This window comes from Vidua macroura, chromosome Z, assembly GCF_024509145.1.
Source record: "Vidua macroura isolate BioBank_ID:100142 chromosome Z, ASM2450914v1, whole genome shotgun sequence".
NCBI lineage: Eukaryota > Metazoa > Chordata > Aves > Passeriformes > Viduidae > Vidua > Vidua macroura.
The window spans coordinates 7,246,263-7,267,306 of record NC_071611.1 but is presented as its reverse complement, the minus strand read 5'-3'; the positions used below and the strand labels follow the sequence as shown (position 1 = coordinate 7,267,306).

The window sequence follows — 21,044 nt, the reverse complement described above, 5'->3', positions numbered from 1 at the left end:
CCTACAACTCCTGAGTTTCTTTTTCTCTGTGTTTATTAGTCTTATCAGAGAATGGAGGTTTTCCTTTAATTGCTTTGCAAGGTCTTTACCTTGCTGTGTTCTTTACACAGTGTACTAGCTGCTGCCTCGCAATTTTTTAGTGCTGTAAAGAATTTCAGGATACAATCTGTATGTAAGTAGCTCTATAATGTATGTGTGCATTGGAAGGTATTGTATTATAAGGTGATTTATGGGTACTGGAATACTCAATAAAGGAGTGTGTCTGCAGAGCAAGGGCATAACACTTCAGCTGTTTTCCAGTGTCTAATAGGGTTGGATGACTTTTTGGATTATTTAACCTTCCACTGCTGTTTAATCATGTCCAAGAGTGATCTGTCTACCCAGCTATCCATCCCACCCATCCATCCATTCATTTTTTTTAATGTATGAACAGTCAGTAACAGACGACTGTGCTAAACAACTAGTATTAAATATTTCCCATCTGCAGGATGAGATAATTGGAAACTCAGAATATTCAAGGAATTGGCTCAGAAATCTGCTGAACCATTAATGTTCATTTTAGAAATTTATGGAATATTAGAAAACCTTCAAAATGTTCCAGGAAAAGAAAAAAATCTAATATTAATTTTTAAGGGTGTAAACTAGGTGACCTGATAAACTTAGTTAAACTTTCATAAGTGTCAGAAAAATTAGGAAAATTTTGATATGAGATAATGTGGCAAAGAATTTAAAGATACACAATTAGTACCAATCATCATGGTTTCATGGAAGATAACATCTATCAAATGAAACTGATTGCATGAAATTGCAAGTTCGGTGAATAAAGTAAGTTATCACAAAGTGTATTTAAACTTTGCTAGAGTATTTCAGACAGCATTTCTTTACAGAAAATGGAATCAGCCCAGAAATGAGACCACCAAAAAATCTGTCAGTTGTAACAAACAGAATTGCAGAGATTCTAGTAGGCTCCTTGAGCAGTATGCTGAAATCTCTGTGCTATTCAATTTCTTTAGCATTACTTGGAAGACATTTGGAGTAATTACTGGTAAAATTGGCCAATCATACAAAAATGGTGAAATAATGACAGAAGTAAGTGACCTGGGTCACTGAGTAGGCTGAACGCAGTTAAAGAGTGTTCATTTTAATCCAATCAAATGCAAAATTAAGTATCTGCAGGAAAAAGCAAGTGGGTCACTCATAAAAAGGAGATCCTCATTAGAAAACAGTGCCTCTTAAGAAGAAGATGGGTGTCATAGTAACAGCCAAATATATGAGCTTTCAGGACTGTGTTGAAATTCTCAAAGTCCCAAGACTTTGGTACAGTTTTGGGATGAGGTTAACCTTTGCTGAATATCCTCTAGAAATAGCAAGTATGGCTATTTCTGAGTATGGCTCAGGAAAGATCCTTACTGGAATTCTGCATTTAGTTCTAGTGATTGCTCTACAAAACAAATACGTTTAAATACTTATTCAGAAGTAGAAGAGTAATTATAGGTCTGAAATAGTAATGAGAGTGGCCACAGTTTATTGAAGAGAAAGTTAAACTTACTTCTGCTCATAGCCTATAAATAATACCTACTAAAACATGGGGTTCTTTTAGAATAGGGGGAAAAAAGAAGAGCTTGCTGATTCTTCTAGCTGGAAGCAGGCATTTGTCAAATTTAAAATGGAAATAAGACACCAAGTCTGCATATTTTAAATGGTGAAGGTAATGAACTGTTTTGGAAAACATCTTGTTTAGCAATAGGGGTGGAGCACCTATCACATGAAACCTTGATTAAGAGATTTTCTAAAAGGGATGCTATGACTCAAGCAGAAGGTTTTAACCTGTCACATGAGCTGAGGCACCTGGCATATGTTATTTCAGACTTCAGTCCAAAGGATCAAAACAGTTTCTTCTGATACTGCATGTCTGTCTGTCTATTGTTCATTTTGCAGTTCAGGTATTTAGAGAATCAGTTCTTGATTAGTAATCTGAGATGGATTGAGGTAACAGTCATGATAGAGGTGACAATTGATGTTAATGCTTTATAATAAATGGCCCCAAAGTGTGGGCTGCAGACCACTGAGAGGGCTGACTGGTACTCGTTCTTCATCTTGCTTCTAGCTGAGAGAAACTGAACAGATGGGAAGGGGAGATTAAATGAAGAGTGAAAGTAGATGGCATGATTAACTTTCTCAAAAGGTCAGAACACCCAGTGCAGAAGGTAGCTTGAAATACACAAGTATCTTCCTTATGTCGCCTTTCTGTCTTCCTGTGCATGAAACTGCCTCTCCACATTGCAACAGTGTGAGCTGGAGGGTGTAGAGAAGTTGGTCCTTGTTTTTGTGTGTTGCCTGTTGAATGATCTCCATACAGAGAAATATCCAGGCAGAAGAAGCAGAGGGCTGTAGATGCTGACGCTGAATGTGGCCATTAGAGCAAGAAGGACTGCTCCAGCTAAGAGCCTTCTCTTTCATAACCTGTATGGTGTTTGATTCTTTTTCATAGGAAAATTGTTGTCATGACTCATGTTGAAAGCACAAGGGTAAGACTCTAGATTAGACTAGAATTTTGACAATTTAAGCAACTGCATGGTCAGATCTGATCTGAGGGTTCAAACTCAAAGAGGGGAAATTTAGATTATATATATTAAAGAAATTCTTTTCTGTGAGAGGATCAGATTCTGGCACATATTGCCCAGAGAAGCTGTGGATGCCACATCCCTGGAAGTGTTCAAGGCCAGGTTGGGTGGGGCTGGGAGCAATCTGGTCTAGTGGAAAGTGTCCCTGCCTGTGGCAAGGGACTGGAATGAGATGATTTTTCAAGTCCCTTCCAATCCAAATGATTCTATGATTCTGTGATCCAAGGTTTTGGCTCATATATACATCTGGGCACATGATCAGGACTAACTTTTTCTAAAAAGATAAAAGGGAGTAAAAATTTCATATAGAAAACCACAACAGATCTCTCATCATAACAGTAGATTAAAGATTAGAACTTCTTTTTTTCCTGTAAACAGAGGTTTTCTAAAGGATAAGCAGTTACTTGTCTGATGCTATGGACTGTGGTTCTACCTATTCTTATAAGTGGAAGTTGTAGCCATCCAATGAATTGATGGAAGAAGTGAAGGATTGAAGCTTCAGCCATTTTTTGGAGAGCCCATGAATCAGATACTGGACCTGTAAACATACATGTCTGCTGTGGACAAAAAGCACTGTGGTTATTCTTATAAGAAACATAATGTTCCAGCCCAGGTGATGATGATGATCTTCCTCACAAGATCAAACAGCCAGTGATGAATCACCCATAGATGACTAAATAGTTTGTCCTCTTTTTGAACGATGAGTAGGACTGAAGCTGTCTCCTAAATGCTCTCAGAAATGGATGGAATTCTTCTTGACTTGTTTTCTGAGTCTTCCTTGAAAACATCTGATGTCATCATGTGCCAGAATAAGGTTTGTGGGGGAAATCACATGGCTGAAAAAAGCAGGCAAACTTTTGAGGATATATGCTCCTCTCCAATGTGAAACTGGAAATAAAGGATGAGTATAATGTAGGTTTTACACAAGTTCTCAGCAGATGCTGATACTCAGTTAAGGATGCACTGAGATTGTTATGGAATCAAAATGAATGCTATTTCTACATTTGTTTTGTTGAAGTTTCCAATATAAACCAGATGAAAATAATTATTGAAGCTCCCACCAGCCACGTCACAATGCATTTTTCATCTAAATCTAATTTCTTTGCTCCCTGATTCTCTCTTGGTGCTTAATTTGTGACTTTTTGATAAGGAAGCCATGTATGAACAAGGCAACTGCTGAAATCACCCGTCATCCTTCTTGATCCATAAGAGACAAGTATCATAAAAAGTGACCTTGTTCTTGAAAATATTTCATAGTAGGTAAGGTCCTTCCTGGACTAATAAAGAAAAAGAATCCAAAAACCAAACATCCAAACAAACTAGGAAATCCTATGAGGAATGTGAGTTTTGAGCTGTACTAGTCACTATTTTTTAGCAGTTCTCTCATGTCCCAGGGAGCCTCTGAAATACATCCCTTTTTGGTGCAGCAATGCACAGAATCTTCCCATCTTGCTCTTGCTGACTGTTATTTAGATGGACAACTACCCACACCTTCCCTGCTGGTTGTTGAACACCTGACACCTCATTATAGGTAGTTTGGGGGAATCCAACAGAGACAGAAAGGCCTGAAGCTTCTCTTGTGCAGCAGTCTGGAAGTTTTTGTACAGAAGTCAGAAGTGGTGATGAACAGTTTTTGGCCATGGATTTTGAAGGAATATTTTACTTTCTATGGAGGCGAGTGTGTGAAAAACAGCTAACCAAACTAAAAGTGAACTCAAGAGAAAACAAACCTCCTCATATGCAGTGAGTCATTGGGAAAGGAAAGGAGAAGAAAAAATCTCTCAATATCTAGACCAGGAGGTTGTGAACTGGCACTGACCTATGCTGGGCACCAAGAGTAGAGAACAAAGAGTTGTACACATTTTAACTGGAGATGACATCTCCAGATTCAAACAGTTATTACATTTGTGGTACTTTCACTGTCCTTGTAAAACCTCCATGTTTTCAGCCACTCCCAAAGCAGAAGAAAATGTCTGTCTAGCTTCTTTTTTTCAAAAACAACAATGGGAAAGAAAAACTGTCTTATTATAGAAGAGATGCTGATAAATCCCTGTGGATCTGCCAGCAGAATATTCACCATTACAGGCCTTCAATGGCCTGAATCTTGGCGATCTCAGTGAAGAACAGTCTGCAGCTCCTCAGAATAGTTACATTCAGTCCGTGGGACCTGAATCATAACACAGATTTACTAAATCCTGATCTAGTACTGGCTCTGGGGCCTCTGCCCAGCGACCCATCTGAGCTCTTGAATCCACCCGTGGGTAGAAGACTGTAAAACAAGATTATGTTTTAATTACTGAAATAAGAGGAGTAGAAATATATCTTGAAAACATGGTTTTGAAAATGCCTTTTAACAGAAAAGCTAAAGACCTGAGAAAGGCATGATGTGTTAGTCATTTGTAGAGGAATCTTAATTTGAAGGGATGGGGTCAAAATATGAACCACCCCTGAAAAAAAGTGTATTTTGCATCAAATTCAAAAACCCAGTAGCAAAAATTCTCTCATTAGAATTAAAAAAAACCTAGCAAAACAATAATCCTTCTGAAACCTGTTCAGCCATGTCAGAAGATGCACAAAGACCTGGCTAAAGGCTTTATGATTTCTAACGACCTTTCTAGAGAAGGATTTAAAGGGTCTGTAGAGACCTATCTTTAGAAGAATCATTTAATTTCACCTTTAAATGATTGGAACACAATCAGAATTTTAGGTCATGTTGTCCAAAGGGAAGAAAATCTGTTTCCTGTCGGAGTTCACAGAACATCTGGATGATGCTTTTAACCATATGAATTAATTTTTGGTAGTTCTGGGAGGAGCAGGAGGTTGAACACTGTGAATTTTATGGATCCCTTCCAATTTGAGATATGATTCACAGAGGTGCATGGTGAGAGAATGAGAGACAGGGGACGTAAATTGGAACAGCAGAGGTTCAGACTGAATTCAGGGAAGAGCTCTTCACCTTGAAGGCCAGCAAGCATTGCAGCAGGTTGCTAAAATTCAAACAATTGTTCAATAATTTTCATCGTTTTCAATAACAATTGTGTCTGCAAGTTCTTTGTATTTGTTATTGAATAAATTTATATGTAGTACATGTATAATGTAAATATTTATGCATATCTTATATAATATATATATAATGCAAATACTTATACATGTGTGATATGACAGATCAACACTGGGGAGAACAGAGCTGATGCCAAAGTGTTTTTGGTGATTTGATACCGATGAAACCAGAAATGGTTAAGAATGATAGACCTGTTTTTATGGAGATCTGCAAGTTGTTACCCTGATGACAGCTTTTGAATATGTCAATGTATACTATCTGAAGATGCTAATCTTATCTGGGGATTTTTGATTTAGGGTTACTTACTTAAAAAGGGAAGATATCGCATGCAACCATAAATTGAAACAACAATAAGGTTGCAAAATGAAGTACTCAATTTAGAAATGCAAGAAATTATGTTACCTATAAAATTTTAATTCTGTATTGCTTTGTATATGCATAAAGGCATTGCTTCTAACCACACATTTCTGTATTTTTCTCTTTCATGGCATCCTTGTTTTAATTACTGTCGAGAATGAATAACATAACAGGGCAAGGAAAATGGCAATGTATCAGAGTTGTTATTATAAGTGTTGGAATTTAGACAGTAAATAAGGCAGGGAAAGGATGGTTTTGTAGTTGTACAACCAGATGTTGCCTTGGAAAAGTGGAATTTGTCCCTATTTCTGCCATGACATCCCAGTTATGCTAAGTATATAATATATCACAGAATTCCTTTAGTAAGACCTCTTGGCTGTTTTTTTACTATTAAATAAAATAGAGCAGGTTCTGAGTGCCGGGGTACACCACAGCTTGAATCTATGTCATTAAGCTCTCCTATCTCTCAAAAGTGGATGTTCCTGTCCCTTGTCGTTGCTGAGTCATACCCAAGCAAGGTCCAGCTGTGGCTTAATTGTCATGGCCCAAACTGAGATAATGGCATACAAATGTTAAAAATATATGTAAAATTGTGGCAGAGTGTTTTTTTGCAGATGTGTGAAGCCTCTTTAGTTTTCAGTGAAGATGAAGATTTACTGGGTTTTCCTCTTCTTTTGGTGCATGGCCTGAGACTTCACTGGCAGAAAAGCTGCTGCCTATACCTGCATCTGAAGCAGACAAAAACATAGCATGCTCTGCATTATGCTAAATTCTTAGACAATGCAGGTAAACAGACTGATCAAGCTTGTGGCAACTCAGATTAGGAATCCAAGATCAAGAAATAGTTTTGGATATTTCTCTGCCTCATCATCCCCTTGGTGAAATGAGGACACCATGAGCACCAGCAAAATGCTGTTACTTAGCTCTGTGAACCTCTCAAATGCTCTGCTGGGAAGGGTCTTACGAAAACAGATGAGGAAATAAAAATAAATTCATATTCGTGGCAAAGTTTGAGTATTGTATAAAAGGAAGGCTTGGGGCCAAGCGTGAAGCTGTGAGGATCTATTGAACAGCTGCTCAATAACTAACCAGGCAACAGACTTCAAGATATTGAAGAGCAGACCTGTGCTGTGGATGAGACAGAATGGGTGGATATGAGGAAGCTGAAGATAGATATATGGGGGGATGGATGTCTGCATGGACTGATAGAGACTCATCCATTCTACAGCTTGAATTGTCCTTGCATCAGAGATCTTGGGAGAACAAAAAATAAACCCAGATGCCATGGGTTGACAAAAGGCTCTAGCAGGTCAGCAGTCCCACAAGAGTAGGATGTGTTAAGTCTGCACTCTGCGAATCCATCACTTTATGTTCAGAAATGGGCTTGCCCATTGGAGGGGTCATTATTCTGACTTCTGAACAGAAACTTCTGACTGGAATAAAAGTAGCACTAAAACTCCTCTTCTGGCGTTAACTCTTAACTCTGGTTATTTCTATTAGTCAGACAGTGTGACCATTTCCCTTTGATTGTCGCTAAAGGAGTAGCCACAATGACTGTGCAGTAATGAGTTCCTCCATCTAATTACCCCAGAAGGAAGAGCATTTAAATGATGGTGTAAGTGTGCATGTGAGTAGGTATGTACACACATACCCGTAACTTAAAAGAAAAAAATTCTGGGTAGACTTTATCACTTGTGGGGGGAGATGAATAGAACAGTGACAGACACCTGGACACCCAGATAAATAGAAGATAGATTCTGCTAACATATTCATGTCTAATAAATTGTTGAGCTACAAAAGAAAGCAGAAGTCCCGGTGCACAATATATAGGTTTTCTTTAATATGAGTAATTGGGAAAAGACAGAGCTGTCCCTTTAACTGGAAAGCTGCAAACAGCTGTTCCTTATGCATACATGCTTGCTTGGTCTGAAAGTTTTGGTAAGTCAGTGCATAACTGACAGTTAGATTTATCTCCCCAATAAGCAATCAACATTATAATAAAGGAAAAATGCTTTCAGTGCACCTTTGAGAGTGCATCAGAAATTAATCTAAACATCAAATTAATTATAGTTTGTAAATGAATAGTGGCTCACAGCCCTAATACTTCTTCCGTTCCTCCTCCTCCCCCTAAAGCCTCCCCCAACCAACTGCAATGGCTGGAGGTGCTGTACAGTGAATTTGATGAACAGCTCCTTCTCTTTCTTACTCACACAACTCTTTCCTTATCAGCTGGAAGAGTTCCATCCTTACTCTGCAGACCTGAAATCTCAGAGCTTGGCTGCTTTGGAGTAGGCTAGCAAGTATTAAATTTCTATGTGTCTTTCCCCTTCTCTCTGAGAGCTCAAAGCATCCCTCTGGGGGTGTCCTCCTCCCCTTGGATTAGTTTCCAGCTAAGCTAGACACACCTTATGAGTCCCTCCTTGGCTCTCTGGCTGTGCCAGGTCCTTCAGAGTGGAGAGGACCACAATAAACCAGTGCTGATCTGAACTGAAACATATCAGGGGTCAGACATGCTTAATGTGCCTGGAAAATAATTTCTGTTTTGTCTCAAGGGAGTGGCTTCTTCCATTGCTCTTTGAGCTTTGATCTGTAGGCTATAGCCATATGGGAATGACAAAAAATATTTTCCAGAGACCTGAAACAAAATGTATTGTCACTAGATCATGTGAAATAAAGGACAGAGCCCAATTCTAAGGGCTACAGGGAGAAAGGATCAGGTAGAGAAATAGGAAATTTGAAATTGGGTTAATAGTAAAAAGAAGAAATTAAATCAAACTTAATCATAGTACTGATAAAAGCAACAACAACAACAGAGCTACATGCCGCAAGCCCTTTCTAATAATGCATCTATTTGATGGGAATATCCTGTTTACCAAAAGAAGAATCAGAACAGAACCTCCAAAAACCTTTTATCTGATAAATAACATTCATGAATCCTAAAGACCTGTGCAAAGGAGTCAGTGTACTTTTCCAAGAAGGGGAGTCCAATCCTATCAGCTAGGTTGACCTGTGATCACCCATATGGGCTATGAACATACAACACCTTATTTCTGCACCTGCTCATTTCCTGGATGAACCCAAGGAGAATTGTTGCTTTTTTTTTTTAATCTTTTTTTTTATTATTATTAAATGAGAAACTGCCATATTTGGCAGGGCATATTGGAGGCACGTTGTCAGCAGGTGCTGAACAATATTTTCCTAATGTACCTCAGGGTCCCTTGTTCCACTCCTATGTCTTGTGGAGTGCTGCCAATGCACTTTAGACCTAATGTGCAATGCCCCTTGTCCCAGGGCCCTGCACAGCTTTGCCAGTGTCCTATTCTCTTGACACATCTTCCTTCTTTCTATTTCAGCTTCCAGATTGAAACTCTGTAGATCATCACAACCTGCCTGCTGCCTTGCATCTCCCACTCCACCTTTTTTGCCACCACACTGCAACATTTAACTGCCACAGCATGTTTTTAATAACAGGATACAAGCTCTACCCATCCCTCAGCCCTTCTCCTGAGCTTCACCCCCTCCTGTGTTCAGTTCTCATTCCTCACTGCTTTTCTCACTTTTAATCTCTCTCCTTTGTCTCCCCAGTTTCTTTTCATAAGCTAGGAGGAGTTTAGTAGGGAATAGAATTATTTAACAGCAAACTTAATTAACTATTATGACCCTCATCAAGTGATGTTATTTTCTCTATTTTGGCATCTTCATATAAGATGGGATGTTTTTCCAAATGCGGTGGTCCATTAGCAACTTTCAAATGCACTCCCTGCAGGAATCTGGAATGAAACAATCAATGTTCATGTGGTACTAGTAGTCAAACAAGATATTTCCTTTAGGACATATAAACCTATGGTCCTAAGAAGCCTTTGCAGTTTGTAAGCTGGAATGCTCCTTGTTTTGTTTAATGTGGGACATTTCAAAAAGGGCTGGGACATTTTGCCGATGTGAAAGTGCATCTGGAATGTGCAGAAAAGAAGAAAAACATATGCCACTTGTAGTTGCTTACACCTGTGGTATCAGAGCATGTTAAGCTGAGTGGAGGGAAACCACAGTGTCTCTCTGGGAATAAGACAGGTTGTTCACAGCCTTCTGGAGTCACTGTCCCATGGGGAGAAACTGAAGCTGCTACAGCAATGGATACGAAGAACAGGCACATGCCAAGGAGACATGTAGGGGACAAAGCAGGGATATGGAGCAGAATTGGCCTGACAGTGTCTGCTGCTCAATGGTGTGCAAAAAGTTGGCAGATCCAGGTGCTTATTGCTCTCAGAAAGAGGTGACTGGACCAAATGTTCCAGTAAAGCAATTCCTCCAGCTTTAATTTATCTACATCTTATTTGACACTTTGGGATAACCATTTGACCTCTGCTTCTCCATCCATGTTCTCTTTTTTCTAATTTCTGACATATCTTCCTAATTAATACTGCCCAAACCTGTCTTGATCACTCTCTTCTGTTAAAATATTTTTCTAGAATATGTCTCTGTATTTCTAGAATATGTCTCTGTATTTCACTAACTTTATGTTTACAAGTGCTTTCTTTAAATGTGTCTTATGAGACAACAGTGAGTATTGCTGGGCTGTGTTGCAGCGTCACCCTATGACAGAGGTAGAGTTAGACATGTGTGGGCAGGGTGAAAAGTTGCCCTTCTCACATTGCCTACTTGCCTTAGCAGCCTTAATAGCCTTGTTTTACTGGAGCTCTCTTTTAGCCTTGTACACAAACTGTTCAGCTTTAAACTATCTACATAGCTGAGAGGGAAATTATCACCAGAACCACTGAGACCAGCACAAAGATGTAATCCACGTCCTCTGACATTTAGCACACCTACACACAGAATAACTCACACACGTGTAGTGGGAATGTGAGAGACCCAATGCAAATTCTGCCTTGTGCAGACACAAACTCTGGGCTCCTGCAGATGTTGACATTCAGGCTGCAGCACACTTTACCTCTGTGCAAGTCTTCCTAGAGTGTTCAAGCCCACTCTGAGAATGGGAGTCACTGTCTTCAAGGAGTGTCCAACTAAGTGTAATTTTTCTCTGAGTGAGACAAGTCCTGCTGTGGCCCTGCCATTCACTGGGAATTGACAGCACGGCCCAGTTGGGAAAACATGCTGGCTGCAAAAGGAGTGTGTGGGCAGAGGCTACAGCTGGGTATTGAGTGAAGAACTAGTGAGAGAGGAGAGAGAAGGGCAGAACAGTGAAGAGCTGTGAAGGTGAAATCACTAAGTCTGAATACAAGAATGGGGACAGGACAGTGCCTGAGGAGAAACCCAAGGGGATGCAGATATGGTCGGTGATGGAGGCTTAGGTCATGGGGATACACAGGGTGCTGGTGAATGGGAAGGACAAGGATGGTCTGAATTTGGCCTTGTTACAGCTTCATCAGGATAGGGACGGGAGAAAAACAAGCCGGAGGTTTGAAAAATTGCAAGAGAAAATGAAGGATTTGGATCTAGCCTGGATATGTGTGGCAGAAGAAAAGTCATAGGCAAAGAATCCTCCCAGACTAAATTACTTTTTTCAGTCAGAAGTCAGGGGTTGTTTCTTAGGCTGCCTTACACAGTAGGGCAGGCAGTCCCGCTAGGGAAAGCAACAGATATACTCTGAACACTTTCACATTTTATATCTGGTATTGATGTTTACTGTAGCTGGCATTCCTCACTGCTCCTTGTCAGCCAGGAGATAGTGGCCTCTAAATTAGGAACATCAAAGCTTGCTGACCACACTATGGTTTCTTTAGCATGTGCAGGTGCTAGTGGTTCTCTGCAGGCTCATGGACTCCAGAAACCAGGAGAAAGGTTTGTTTCTGATCTCATTTTCTTCCTAACACTCCTGTACCTGCCCCAACATTATCCTGCCCATAGTGGTGGAAAGAGATAAATTTGTGTTCAAAATGCAGGCAAGAATTCAGAGGCAATTAATAAGGAAAAAAAATCATAGAATGGTTTGGGTTGGAAGGCACCTTTGAGTTCATCAAGTTCCAACCACCCTTGCCCTGTGCAGGGACACCTTCCACCAGGCCAGGTTGGTCCCAGCTTCATCCAACCTGGACTTGGACACTTCCAAGGATGGGACATCCACAGCTTCTCTGGCCAGCCTGTCCCAGGGCCTCACCATGCTTACAGTCAGGAATTTGTTCTTAATAGCTAAGCTATATCTCCCCTTTTTCACTTTAAAGCCATTCCCCCTTGTCCTATCGGTACATGGTTTTATAAAAAGTCCATCTCAGCTCTCTTCCATCCACTTTAACTACTGGAAGGGGCTATCAGGTTTCCCTGGAGCCTTCCCCAGGCTGAACAATCCAAATTTTCTCAGCTCATCTTCATAGGAATGGTGACCCAACCCCCTGATCATCCTTGTGGGCCTCCACAGTTCTATTTTGACATGCTGCTCTACTGACTTGTTCAGTTTGTGCCAGCTGTTTACAGGTTGTTCAATAGTGAGACAAAGGCATCAAATAAAGTTTTTTTTCTGTTCCCATGGAAAAAAACATGGTGACATTTTTCTCCATAGAATTTTTAAAGTTTGTCTAAAGCAGGACTTCTTGACAATTTCTCGACAACCTGGGGCTAAACTCTGTTACAGCAATTTATTTGGGATCTGCTTAGCAGATATATTTTAAAAGGTCATATAATAGTGGAATATCTTTCTGGGGCCAGACAGAATTGTCCCCCCAGGCTAGCAGTTGAAGAGCTCTAGCTGTACTAAAAAAAAAAGTGAAATAGAATGCAAATGCTGTGTTCTTACATGTTGAGTTTTCCGAAATGTTTTAGCAGCAAAGAAGGAATTTTCTTACTTTCAAAGTTAATAAAATCCCTTATTTTCCTTTAGGAAAAAGTAATTTATTTTTTATTTAAATTTATTTCCTCAACAAAAATGCCAGCTTCAGTAGACTTAGCAAAACAATTGAAAGGCCTGATTTCCTCTAATAACTTTTACATTTTTACATCGCTTTAAATCTGCAGCTCAGGATGGTGGGAAGTTTTGAAAAGCAATGTAACCTACCTGTGATAGTTAGCTACTTGTGCTTCTATGATTTCTGTCCTTCTGGAGGTGGTGGATGTGGAAGCATAGGCAACATATTTGTCTGAGACCAGCAGTCACAGCAGGCACTCAGCTGTGGAAACTATGCAGGCACTTCACTATGGAAAACTAGGAGAAATCCAGAGACAACTGGGGCTTGACACCTGGGATCCCAAACTGACTGGACCTGGGTGTTTGTGTCTCAGAAGCAGATATAAGGTGACCAAGATGCACCAGCAATCTTTAATTCCTTCTTTTGCTTGTCTGTGTGCTGGAAGTACTCTCTGACATGCACCATGGGTAGCAAGGGACGAGGTAAGAGATTTGGGAAGTGAGCTGTTCAGGAGGGGAAAGGGGAAGGCAGCATGGAAAGAAAGCATAGTGTGGAGATTGAGAGTGGTTTTAAAATCAAATGAAAACTCCAATGAATCTTAACTCTGGAAGTTTGCCTGAGAGACAGAATCCAGATTAGCTGCAAGTAACAGGAAAAGAAAAGCAATAGTTTTGTTGCGCTTCCCAGGGAGGGTCTGCAAGAGGTGCAGGATGGCAGAGAATCCAAAATTACAGATCCTAGTGGTGGGCACATGGCTGTGAGAGATCCCCTGTCCACCAGGTGTGATGGGATCAAATGTGGCAGGGTCCCCATGCTGCCACACTGCCAAAAGGGACCCTTAGGAGCCTCAGCTTTGCAAAAGGTGGTATCCCAGTGAGAGCCCATACATGCATCACTCCATGGCTGTTGGCTGGCTGAGCCCTCCCACTGTGGATGTAGCTCAAGGTGTCCCTGCCTGGGGCTCACAGGCAGCTCCAGGCTGTGCCCTTTCTCTGCCCCAGCTGGTGGGGTAGAGCCAGCATTGAGGCCAGAGCTGTGAGAGCCAGGTGCAGCTTTCAAACCCAGCCTCTTAGCCCGGCCTGTCAGCTGAGGCATGGGGTTACCTTGGCCCATCTGTATCTGCTGGGGTGCTGCCTCAGGTCCAGTAGGCCAGAACAGGTCTGAATGTGATCTACCAAGCAGCCATCATCCCCCAGAAGACCAGGCTCTCAGCAGAGGCTCACCCCTTATCCCCTTCTGTTCTAATGCATCACAGCTGCAGGAGAGCTGCCCCCACGGCTCTGTCTTCCCTTCAACCCCAGGACCTGTTTATTCTTTGCCTTATGTACAGAAATTCCCCTTCTGCAACATGATCCCTCTGCTGTTCTCATAATTTCACCTATGCCCAGCCCCCTCCATTTTGCTCCAGTTGCTTTAATCTTTTCTGCACCCTCCCCACCTCCCTTTACAAGTGGGGTATTTTCTGACCGCACCAGTGTCTGCAGCATCTTGCTGCTGGTGCGATGCCAAACCTTGACCTCTAAGCAGCACACACAACTCTGAGCATGAGACAATCAGGAGAGAAAGAAGGAAGAGGGAAAGTATTGACAGGAGTAAATTGAGAGAAATCATAAAGCTTAAGCAGAAAGAAAGCAGTTTGAAAGGTAAAGTATTCAGAGAAAGCCCTTTCCTGGATGAATCTAATTGTTTTGTTATCTTTACCCACCAAAGCATTTACTTTGGTTTGTCGCCCGATCCACAAACACTTTCGAGGAGATGACATTACCGAAAGGCAGGAACATCTGCATCAGCTCAGCATCCCCAAACTCCTGGGGCAGATGGTAGATAAACAGGTTACAGCCCTCTGGTCCTATCAAGAGAAAAAGAAGACCCATGAATGAAGAGAAATAAGATACGAGAAAGTACATGGTGGAGATTTACTTTGGCATCTTCTCTCTCTGACTGGTGAGGGGTCACATTAGGAAGCAGCCTGTAGACTCTCAGAGGAATGGACAAAGTAGAAGACCAGGAACTCAAGAAGTCACCTAGAGGCTATGGTAACTTCAATAGTTTTCCCAGGACACCAGGATAAAATCTAGAGAGAGAGGAATGCACCAGCACATGTGGCCATGGAAAGAACAGAACGGAGGAGTAAGAACACAGGGAATGAAAGAATGTGGTTCATAGATTTTATTTGTTCCTCATAATCTTATTTAATCTGCAGAGTTTTGGATGACCCACACTATCCCTTGCCTCTTCCCAGTGTCTGCATGCAGAAGTTTCATTGTCCTTCTTGAATCTGCATGATGACAATAACCTGACACAAATGATGATAATAAGCAGAAAGATATGCACAAACCCACAGGCTCATCTTGTTTTGTAGAATTTTACTTTCATCCCCCCAGCTCGACTCAGCCTGAAGACTCCCCCACATCTGGACAATTAGGCCATGTCCTCCATTCTAGAGCATTCTGCAGGAGAGATTTTTTTAGGTGGATTTAAATCCAAATTACTAGACAAGAGGGGTTATCTTTTTTGCCTCCATCCTGTAACATATACTCTTACCGATTTCAGAGGGTGTTTTGGAAAACATCCAGAGAGGTGTCTTTAGCTGGAATATGAAATTAAAGTAGAGACCCTCAAAAATATTCTGTTGAAATTGAGTTTTGGGGCAGAAGAGGGCAAACCTGCCTCTTGTCGAATAGCTTAGAATATAAATTTTCAACCTGACTTTTATTTTTATGTATGCTGTCCTTGAGCAACAGTCAAAAAGGTGTGTCCAAGTGGTTTTGTTAAAAAAAATAAACATTTAAAACCTTTGCAGTGTTCAACAGCAAAAAACTGTATAGTTTGATGAGACAGGGATTGTTTTTTTCATCATTTTATTTCTAAAGGTACTTCCAGCTGCTGCCCAGCTCTGCACTGACCTCGACAGGTAACTCCAGCTCTGCTTGACACAGAGGGATCGAGATGAAGGGGATACATTGTGTGCCCTTTGCCAAAAGGGTTAGAGGTCAGAGAGAAGGAGGGTTTCCTCCTTCCCCCTAGCCCATGTGCCTACAACCCTGTGACCTGACTCAGTCAACTTTCCCCTTTTTACATCTGGGGCACAGTGTGGGGAAGGGAAGGGATTTTTAATATTCTCGTTTTCTTCATCAGGGCATAATTACAGTGTCATAACACAGCAAATTACAACTTTGCCTTTCCTGTTAGGGAGAGGAGTTCGTCTAGATGCTCCCACCTTTTATTACCCATTACTCATCCCCCCGGCTGGCAAGAGAAGTACGGCGAAGTCAGGATTCTGGCAGATGCCCATTTAAAGCTCATTAAAATTCCTGGGCCTCAGCATGATTGAAGTCACAGGCTCTCCACATTTCCTTTTGGATTAATGGAAAATGAAGCCCTAATGAATATTTGCTAAGCACAATTTTCCCCACTAATTTGCTAAAAGGACTGTCATGAAGGAACAGCTGATCCTTTGCATCTTGTGCATTTCCTAAAGGTCATGAGGATGGTAACAGGGTTTCTTCCAAATGGGGGGGATAGTGGTATAGTGGGATAATTAACTAATTAGGCACCCGGTCATCTGCTTAGCCAAATTACTTTTGAACCTCAGTGGCCCATAATCAGACTCCCCTATTTCATGCCAAGCTTTTCCAGCTTCCCCCCACCTCCCGTCTGCCTCTTCTTTAGTCTTCTCACTGGGCAACTATCCTTTTTCCAATCCTCGCTGCCATCCATTTCCACACAATACAGAGTTATTGGCATAATAAACTAGATATGAAACAGTCTGAAAGTGTTAAACAAACACTAACCCCCTTAGGTGTCTGTTAAAATTGAGAAAATTCTGCCCAGGAGCAGACCACAGTCCAGAATAACAGGGAAAAAAATTCATTCCTTCATCTGAACGTGCCCCAGAGCTCTTCTGCTGTGGGATTTGAGATCCACATTATAATAAAATGGGTAAAATCTTGGCTTTGCTGCAGTTGGTGGCAAAATTCCCACTGACATCACCAGAGCCAGCAGTTTGCACTGTAAAACTGGCCAATTCTTTCAAAAATACCAGCTGCATTTCCTGCGGTCTTGGATGTGTTGTGCATGAGTAGGGATTCTGCCTGTGTGAGCTGAAAACACCTACCAAGGCATAAGGCAGGAGGCACACAACTTTAACTACACCACCTTTAGCCTGGGCTCAAGAAGAGCCCTTAGTTCACTTTGAAATCATCTTTTCCCCACATGACTCAGAGACCAAAAAAGAAAATACCAGGGATGTTATGAAAAAGCAGGGAGCATTCTCAAAGACCAGCTTAGCTCTAAAATGTGCCTGGGAAACCTGTGCTGTGGCTTCCCCTACTGACCCAGACATTCATGGCTGAACTCACTTTGTTTCCAGCTACAGAGGGGTTTTTCCTAACTTCCAATGCTGAAAAACTTCACTTGCTTCTGAGAAAAAAAAAAAAAACCCAAACCAAAAATGGGTAGTTTGATTTTTTTTTTTGTCGCTCTCACATATGAAATTTCTGCCTTTAGAATTTAACAAGGGATTTTTTGTTAAATCTGTCTGTAAGTTACCTGTCACAGCCAGAGCCCTTGGTAAAGAACCCACAAAACAAGATCTGTCTTCTTTAGACCTCCTAGCTTTTTTTTGATATGTTTTTGCCTGATTCAAGTTAACTTGGGCACTCCATAGAAGGCTGTGTGATTGTGTGTATGTCTGTCTTGTTGTACACTTAGGTACATTTGTAAGAAACCAAAGACAAGATCATAAGGAAGGAATTCTTTACTATGAAGGTGGTGAGGTTCTGGAACAGGTTGCCCAGAGAAGTTGTGGATGCCCCATTCTTGATAACGTTCAAGGCCAGGGAGGATGGAGTTCTGAGCAGCCTGATCTAGTGGAAAGTGTCCCTGCCCATGGCAGGCGGTTGGAACTAGAGGGTCTTAAATGTCCCTTCCAGCACAAACTATTTTATTATCCCATTTGTTTTTCATCTCAGGACACTTTAAAGATCTTAGTCAGTTCTCAGTGCACAAATGCAATGAGTTCTGAGGTGCTTGCTAAGGATACTGGAACAAGAGAAAAACCACAGTTGGTATGGAAAATTCTTAATAAAGAGTCCAACTTTTTTTTTGGAGAAAAAGTTCTTGTTTTGGACAGAGTTAATGGATTATTGAAGAACACTATACTTAGCAATTCATGGATGAAAACAATAATAAAATTATTTATGACAGGTTTTACTTTTGTTTTCAAAAGGGCTGTAGTGTAGTTTGAAATCTAACCCCCACCACACATCATCAGAAAAAAATGAAGTTTCATTTCAACCCTGATGTCTGCCATGGCTCTTGGTTTTATGACATGTATACATTTTATGACATATATACATTTTGGTTCATTTATAAACAAGAAGACCAGTTAGCCTTGATTCAGACAAAAAAGCAAGAAAAGCTTTAAGGACTGCACAGTTTATAGATATTCTGTAGATTACAGGCAAACTATGCTGGATAATGGAAAAACCTGTGACTAAGGGCACAGAACCACATTCCGGTTCAGCTGGACCTGAGCTGAGGCATTGATAAGCCATTGCTTTGCCTGTGCTCCTCACACTTGAGCTCATTGTCAGTTTTTTAGCACAGGGACAGCTGCAGACCCAGCCTCTCCCTTCCTGCCCACCTTCAACATAAGTGAACTCCATATACCTGTTCTGATATCAGCTACACATCATTGCATCCCAGCACTGGGAGAAAATGTCATGAGGAAAGGCTATGATGAGGCTTGTTTTCTAACAGTAATTAAAACTGGGCTAACCCATGAGGTTGTATGAAGTCAGGCTGCAGCACTTTGGTTAGCTGCACACCTCACCTCGACAGCAAACACTCAGAGGATGGAATTTCATTGCCTCTTCTGCTTCCCCAGAATGTTTGAGCACAGCACAGATAAGAGTCACAAACTTGTACCAAGAAGTTGTACTTCCTGGTTTCAGAAACTACATCAAGATGAGTAATACAGACTTAAAATTACCTCCAAGTTTTGTGAGGTTGACATGGCCTGAATCAAGATTTTATCTTAAGCTTTGATAGTTTTGGATCAGCTCCACCCTATACACCCTGTCAGCTGCCGGCAGCCTCAGTGCTCATGTGGAAGTAATGACTCATCCCTACAGGAATGTTGCAGCAGCAAAATGTCCCCGGGGTTGTTATCCAACTGGGATTCAGGAGTGGAGAGCTAAGATTATCATTAGCAATGTGATCACTGGTGTTATTGTGGTGGTAGGGCTGGTTCGCTAGCGAATCAGTGTTTGTGCACATCCTTGCAAACCAAAATACTCTTCTCAGCACTGAGCATTATTGTTATTATTGAGTTCCCTCCTTCTCTCTTGCTGTGTTTTCCTGTTAAAGGTTAGACATGCTTAAAGGTCTTGACCCTCTGCTAAAGGGGAGTGTTGTGCTTTAGCGAACATTCCTCTAGCAAGAAGCAGAGAAAGACACAGCCTCTCAGCACTGCAGGAAAATGAGGAACACTGGGAATGGCAACCTGCACTGGACTGGTGGTTCATCACATATGGCTGTCCCCCAGCCATCCTCATCCTCAATGCCAGCTGCTTATAGGAAGGAGCAGAGTTATGAGATAACTTGTCCACTGGGTGACACTCACTCCTAACCCACAGAGACACACCATGCCTCGTGAACACAGGGGTCTACAGTCAGAGGGTCTTCCAAGCGTACACCACAGCTTCCCCCTGCTTCTGGTGGTTCCTGGCATGGCGCTTTGCTGAGCAATGATCTGCTCGCCATTTTGTCCTGTGCTTAATCTAGCCCCAGTAAGTAATAAAAAGCAAAGTCCTTCAGCATGGGGGAAACATCTCTGTAATGATACGATAGGTCTGTGCATCTGTTCTCACAGCAGGGACATGTACTAGAGCTAATCAGGAGCTGGAAGTTGTGTTCCCCAGGAAATTCTGACATAGAAAAAAATTAATTCCAAATTAGATGGAAATGATGACATTTCTAATTTTCTTACAAAATGAGATTTCTCCCCCAAAGTAGTTTTAGATCATCAGAATGTTTTAGTCTGATGGTGTAATCTAGATTCATTTCATTCTGACTCTTGCACTGTAATAATATATTAAATGTAATTACATACATATAATAACACATATAATATAGAGTATGTCTGAATTAGCAATCTAATAGAGGATAAAATTTAAAATGTAACTGTTTAAAATGAGAGTTGCTAAGCTGGAGCACCTGACTTTAATGTCTCACTCAGGCAAGCATACCCCTCCTTCTCATCAAAAGGGAGCAGTCCTCCTTGGAGCCACCCAAGTGGATTGCCTCTGAGGATTCCACTGCTCCTCACTGACTGTAAAGGAAATATTACATGGCACAGTTTTCTCCCAAGGCATTTACATGCAAAAATGGTAAATTCACCTCTCCTTACTCTTCATGTCTTCTGTGAAGCCATCCAGTCCTGTGGAGTAGATTACCCAGGCAACTCTCATAGTCATTGCAAAGAAATAGGAACTTTAACTACAAGTTTTTTCTCATCCTGATATAGGGCTTGTGCTCTGCAAGATCTGACTGATGTTTCCAGATTATTGGTGGAGGCTGAAAAGCTGAAAGGACTAGATCAGCTACTCTAAATAACAAATCCTTGTTCTTCAAACAGCAGGTGTCTGAAATGACGTTACTGCCTTTTCATGAAGGGCCACTAGTGCTTTGTTTCCTGTAAAGTTCTTTATTCCAATACAGTTGCATTTTTATCTGCATTCTTGTTGCTTGTCTCGAACAGAGGCCCCCACTGGATGTTTATGGCTATGTTGCTAGCTGGTCTTTCCATGTCCCATGCACACTGGCATGCTTTCCTCCCAGTGGACTGAAGAGGTCTCATCAGCAGTTCCCCACATGGACGGTCCACCAGAGTACCGCTGGTGACAGTGACATCATGCACATATGGAAATGGAGGAAAACTCAGTGGACCAGGCATTCAAAGCAATTGGGTGTTTAATGGACGCTCTAGGCGCATGGGGAGGGGAACCAATGAGATGGGGACACAAAGGAGGACTTCACTTTTACTTACCTTCTCTCTGTTGCTGTGGGATCATGGGAGGTGGCTGTGGGAACGCTTGGCTAATCTGGCCATAAGCAGCAGGATAAGCAGCTGAAGGGGAGAGA

At 41.5% G+C, this 21,044-nt stretch overlaps 1 protein-coding gene across 1 annotated transcript in view; it reads right to left on the bottom strand.

Annotated features, from left to right (window-relative positions):
* Positions 1-21,044, bottom strand: part of CELF4 (CUGBP Elav-like family member 4) — a 710,588-nt gene that overhangs the window by 45,374 nt on the left and 644,170 nt on the right. The window contains exons 10-11 of the mRNA XM_054004192.1: positions 20,950-21,030; positions 14,602-14,745 (exon numbers count right to left, since the gene is read on the bottom strand). Coding sequence (XP_053860167.1) covers positions 14,602-14,745; positions 20,950-21,030 — 225 coding nt within the window. The remainder of the gene's footprint in view (positions 1-14,601; positions 14,746-20,949; positions 21,031-21,044) is intronic.